Source organism: Lupinus angustifolius, unplaced genomic scaffold, assembly GCF_001865875.1.
Source record: "Lupinus angustifolius cultivar Tanjil unplaced genomic scaffold, LupAngTanjil_v1.0 Scaffold_655, whole genome shotgun sequence".
NCBI classification, from domain to species: domain Eukaryota; kingdom Viridiplantae; phylum Streptophyta; class Magnoliopsida; order Fabales; family Fabaceae; genus Lupinus; species Lupinus angustifolius.
Window position 1 is genome coordinate 1 of NW_017727981.1, and position 5,816 is coordinate 5,816.

The 5,816-nt window shown below is 35.8% G+C and overlaps 1 protein-coding gene across 1 annotated transcript; it reads left to right on the forward strand.

Moving 5' to 3' along the window:
• The first annotated feature begins 563 nt into the window (after nucleotides 1-563).
• On the forward strand, nucleotides 564-2,661 carry LOC109341784 (3-ketoacyl-CoA synthase 2-like). Its single transcript, XM_019579753.1, has 2 exons — nucleotides 564-1,187; nucleotides 1,807-2,661. Exons 1-2 carry the CDS (start codon nucleotides 564-566, stop codon nucleotides 2,560-2,562), a joined length of 1,380 nt encoding a protein of 459 aa, XP_019435298.1. The 3' UTR covers nucleotides 2,563-2,661.
• Nucleotides 2,662-5,816: the final 3,155 nt, after the last annotated feature.

Sequence of the window (5,816 nt, forward strand, 5' to 3'; positions counted from 1 at the left end):
TATATATATATATAACAAAGAGTACTTGTATAATATATAATATAATACTAAACATTATGATTTAATAGATCTAATAAGTTTTTTTCTAAGCACCAAAAAAATAAGTTTTTTTTTTCAAAACTTGAGTTGGATCTTTTCAAATGAGTTGAAATTCTCTTTAGTATTAAAGAGAGTTCAGTAATAGATAGATCTATTGAATACCTGATAGTTCCTATATCCAACAGTAGCACAATCTTAAATATGTAAGCTTTTTAAAAGGTGTTAACCTATTTTTTCTTTAAATAAGATTGGTCCAATCAAACCTTAACCAAGTAGCCATGTTCTATTTTGAGATTGTTTTTAATAGTATCTCATTCTCTATCCAAAATCAATTATATATTAATACGTGGATAAAATAATAAAAAATTAAAAAACAAAAAGTAGTAAAGTTGAACAATCTGATTAACTTGAGACATGAAGTAAGATATTATTTGGGACATAATAATTTCCATCTCTATCACCAATCAATTCAACAAAAGTATATAATCGTAAGATTTTAGTATGAATTTTGGACATCTAACATCATGGGTGTGTTCCTCTTAGCAATTGCTAACTCCTCTACCATCACTATCATCCAACATTTCCTAGTTTATGTATACCACTTACTAAACTTTAGTAAGGTTTCATTTTTATTATGGTGTGCTTTGTTAGGTTTTTCAACCTTCCTTTATTTCATGAGAAGACCAAGAAAGGTTTATCTTGTAGATTTTGCTTGTTATAAACCACCTACTTCATGCATTTGTACTAAGGAGAAGTTCATGCTAAGATCAAAATGTGTTGGGGTTTTCACAGATGAGAGCTTAGATTTCCAAAGAAAGATTCTGGGTAGTTTTGGACTTGGTGAAAACACTTATTTACCAGAGTCTCTGATGAATATTACACCAAATAATTGCATGGATGGGGCAAGGGAAGAGACACAATCTGTGATAGTTGGTGCCATTGATGCGCTTTTGTTGCAGACAAAAGTGAAAGCTGATGAAATAAAAATTGTTGTAACAAATTGCAGTATATTCAATCCAATACCCTCTCTCAGTGCCATAGTTGTAAATCATTACAGGCTTAAGCATAACATCTTGAGCTATAATCTATCTGGTATGGGTTGCAGTGCTGGACTTATTGCTGTAGATCTTGCTAAACAACTCCTACAGGTACTTCAACTTAATCATATCATCCCTCACTCTTTTCAATAAGCTTTATTCCCAGGTTTCATTTAAACTTAAGTTTAAGGCAATTTAAGGGTTAACATAACTTTCAAAGATGTCAATGATTACTCATAACAACTTATGCTCACAATTTGCATTAATAATTATAAGGGTAAAGAGTTTTCTAAAGTGATAAATAATATGAAATAAGTGTCAAAACATGATTAAACAATAATGAGAGAACATTTTCATGCATGGTCCTAATGAAAGATGAGTGGAGTGCTTTGGTAGTCTGGTATTGTTATGGAATTCAAACAAAAGGGATCCATTTATTCCAACAGGAAAGTTTAAACTTACTCCACGTTTTAGACTAATGTCAACAATTGATTAGGGCATGAGAGGATACATGTATGCAACATTATATCAATATGTTGTTAGGAAACTTACGTTTTTTCTGCATTAAATTAAACACTTCATTCAAATATATTTCATATATCACAGTAATATGATGCTTGCATTTCTCCTTTTTCTTTACACCGACTTATGCTTTAAATTTAATGATTTCCAATTTTCCAAGACCCCAACCCTTTATTTTAACTTATTCTTTATTGTTCTATACAAACAGGTGCATCCCAACTCTTATGCCTTAATTGTGAGCACTGAAAACATGAATTGTGGTTCATACCTTGGAAACAACAGGTCCATGCTTGTGAGTAATTGCATATTTCGAATGGGTGGTGCAGCCATTTTACTCTCCAACTTTTATTCTGATTCTCACCGTTCTAAATACCTTCTTTCTCACACTCTACGCACTCATAAAGGGTCTCAAGATGATTGCTTCAATAGTATCATGCAAAAAGAAGATGAAACAAACACTACTGGTATTTCACTATCCATAGATCTTATTCGTTATGCTGGTAAAGAAGCTATTAGATCCAATATCTCAGCTCTAGGAAAATCTGTCCTACCCTTAATGGAAAAACTTAAACTTGTAGCAACTTTAGTAGCAAATAAGTACTTGAGTATAAGGGTTAAACCCTATACTCCAGATTTTAAGCTAGCTTTTGAGCATTTTTGCTTTCATACTGGTGCAAAAGAAGTGCAAGATGTCCTTAAAAGTGTGCTTCAACTCAATGATTGGCATATAGAGCCTTCAAAGATGACTCTTCATAGGTTTGGTAACACTTCAAGCAGTTCTTTGTGGTATGTATTAGCATACTTAGAGGCCAAGGGAAGAATCAGAAAAGGTGATAGAATATGGCAGCTTTCAATTGGGGCAGGGTTTAAGTGCAACAGTGCTGTGTGGCAAGCACTACAAACCATTGATCCAGATAAGGAAACAAACCCATGGATAGATGAGATTCATAAATTTCCTATATGAGTGTGAATGTTCATATTAAGAGGGGGGAGAAAATGTACCATATTAAGTTTCATGAAAAGATTGTTTAAGGATTAAAGAAAATTACATTGAAGAAAGATATATATATATTTGATAAGTAAGAAGAATGATATATTTAATATCTTCGAATTTTTAACTGAGATTTCTAATACAAAGACATCTAGTTCTTGCAATTTAGAAATGATGCTCAGCAGTGGAGAATTGTTTGTTCAAAGCCATGATCATCATGTGAATAAAATGCAGTTTTCTCCTCTCAAGGGATAAAATACTCATGCTCATATTCCAAATAGTAATATGAAAAAAATTTAACTAACAATTTTGATAAAAACAAATCTATTGTGTTATGGGTAAATCTCATGTAAGCAAAGATGTTTAATCAGTATGGAAGCACCACAACCCTAATCCAATTTGTTGATACAGAAAATACTATGTAAAGAAGAGAACACAAAAGATGTGTATGTAGAAGAAGCATGAGACATTATTAGGATTATGAAGTTGGGAATTAAAATTCCAAGGGTGTGATATTAAGAATTGGGAAGGGGTAACGTTTTTTTTTTAAGCAAGGAAGAGCCCTCCCAATTTATTTATAGAAAGTCAATAACCGAATTTTAAACATTTCTAAAACGGTAGTTGGGCATTCCCAACCGATTCCTATTACAATCATGTGTAATGAAATTAGGCAATGAATCCCATAATGTGTTTCTTTTGGATTCTAAGCCAAAAGAGGCCAGTTTATCGGCACAAGAATTACCCTCACGATAAATATGTGTGATTTTAAAGTCCAACAACTGAATTTTCTGATTGCACTTGAACCATTCATTAGTTAGTTTCCAAGGAGGCTTTGATTTGCCATTGAAGATGTCAAGAAGAAGCATGGAATCGCATTCAAGCCAAAGCCTAAGCCAACCATTCTTGAACGCTAAATTAACAGCCTTGATTGCTGAGTGTAATTCGGCATAGAGGGCGTTTTGGATGCCCAAGTAGTTAGCAAATCCAGCCAAAAACAAGCCATTGTGATTCCTGAAAATCCCTCCGCCACCCGAGTGACCTGGAGACCCGTGGGCAGCTCCGTCTGTATTGACTTTGATCCAGCCGAGAGGGGGGAGACCAGATTACTTCTGTGATTCTTGACGCTTTGTTGGGATGAATATCAATTGAGAGCCTCTTAAGGATTATGAGATCATTTAAAGTAGGAGTGGCATAAGCATAGGATGAGTTTCCAGACATTGTTGTGTCTCTAACAATCCTGGCAATTGCTGAAGCTATAGGAATTTTAACATCCTCAAATCTGGCCTGGTTTCTGCAAAACCAGATTGTGCTTAGAGTGTGAATAACACAAGCTATCATGACCTCCTTTACCTGAGAGTTTGCATTGCCACAGCAGCTTAACAGCAGGTTATGAATGGATGAGGTATTGATGCTAATGAAGAACATGCTGCTGAACCAATTCCAGAGAGCAGTAGCAATAGGACAAGTTATGAAGATGTGGTTAGTATCCTCCCAGCTTTTGTAGCACAGGTTGCAAATTGAAGCCATTGCACAACCACGTATCATTAAATTATCATCAGTAGGCATCTTATGGTGCATTATCTTCCAAGTAATGAAGGATTTTGAAGGAGGGATTGCCCTGGACCAGATTAGCTTGCACCAGTTCATGTGAACTGGATGATTAGTTATAGCATGATGAGCCTCCTTTAGAGTTAGAGAGCCATTATCAGCATGTTTCCACATCAATCTGTCCTTGGACCCTGCTCTACTAACTCTACCTATTTGATCAGTGATCTCAGGGCAGTGATTAGCTAGAGTAGTAGGAATATTCCATTTATAACCATTCGTGAAATCAGCCACAGTAGCATGAAGATCTTTGTGAAGCTCATGAGGGATATTTAGCTGATCCACTATGGGTTGACCAAGCCAATTATCCTTCCAGAAGTTGATGCTAGCACCAGAACCAACAATCCAGATTGAGTTTAAGTTGCAAACCTCCCAGTTGTCTCTAATTCCAGGCCAAATTGAAGATTTGAAGTACCTTGAAGTAGGGGCAGATTTGCAGCCAAACCTTTTTCTATAGAAATCAACCCATTCATGATCTATAGTCCTCATATCCCAGGCCAATTTTGTCAAGGAAGCCATGTTCATTAGCTTAACTGATTGAATACCAAGCCCTCCTGCTTTTGTATTGGTACAAACTTTAGCCCAAGCCACTCTTACAAGTTTTTTCTTGCCTATGTCCCTAGACCAAACAAAATTCCTTGTGCCTTTATCAATTTGATTCAACAATTGGTGAGGTCATTTGTATATGTGGAAGCTATACACTAGCATACTTTGAATTATGGACTTCACCAGCTCCACTCTTCCCATAATGGATAAGCAAGCCCCTTTCCAGGTAGACAATTTGTTAAGAATTCTGTCAGCAATAGGTTGAAGGTGGATTCTTCTTGGTTTGCCAATAAAGATAGGGACACCAAGATAGTTAAAGGGCAAACACCCAGCAAAAAAACCCAAGTAGGATGTTATATCAGCCAGTTTTCTAGGAGAGGCCTTAGATGTGTAGAATTTGTACTTGCCTAAATTTATCTGCTGTCTAGAGGCTTGAGAGTAATTCTGAATGAGGTTTTTGAGGCAGTGAAGGTTCTTCTTTACCCCTTTGCAGAAAATAAGGATGTCATCTGCATATAGAACATGGCTAGGAGATTTTAGGTTACAAGGACCATCAATGGTACTTATTTTGTTTTCCCTGATAAGATGTGTTATGCCTCTGCTTAGAACATCCTCAGCAATGCAAAAAAGAAGAGGGGATAGTGGATCACCTTGCCTAACACCTCTACTGCACTTAAAAAACCCCACATTGGAGCAATTAACATTGATGGAGAGTCTAGCAGAATGGAGGATAACCTTGATCCAATTGCAGAAATGGATGCTAAAGCCAAATGCTTTAAGAGTGTCCATCAGAAAATTCCAATCAATAGTGTCAAAAGCTTTCTTAATATCAAGCTTGATTGCAATGTTTCCCCCAAAAGTCTTGTAGTCCAAGAGATTGATAGCCTCTGAAGCAAGGCAGATGCAGTCTTGGATTCTTCTGTCATGAATGAAACCTCTTTGTTGAGTTGAGATGATTTTTGGGGCAATGCTAGCTAACCTGTCTGCTAAAACCTTGGTTATTATCTTGAATTGGAAGTTGGCCATTGCAATTGGTCTAAAGTCTTCAATTTTCTCAGCTCCTTTTGTTTTAGAAA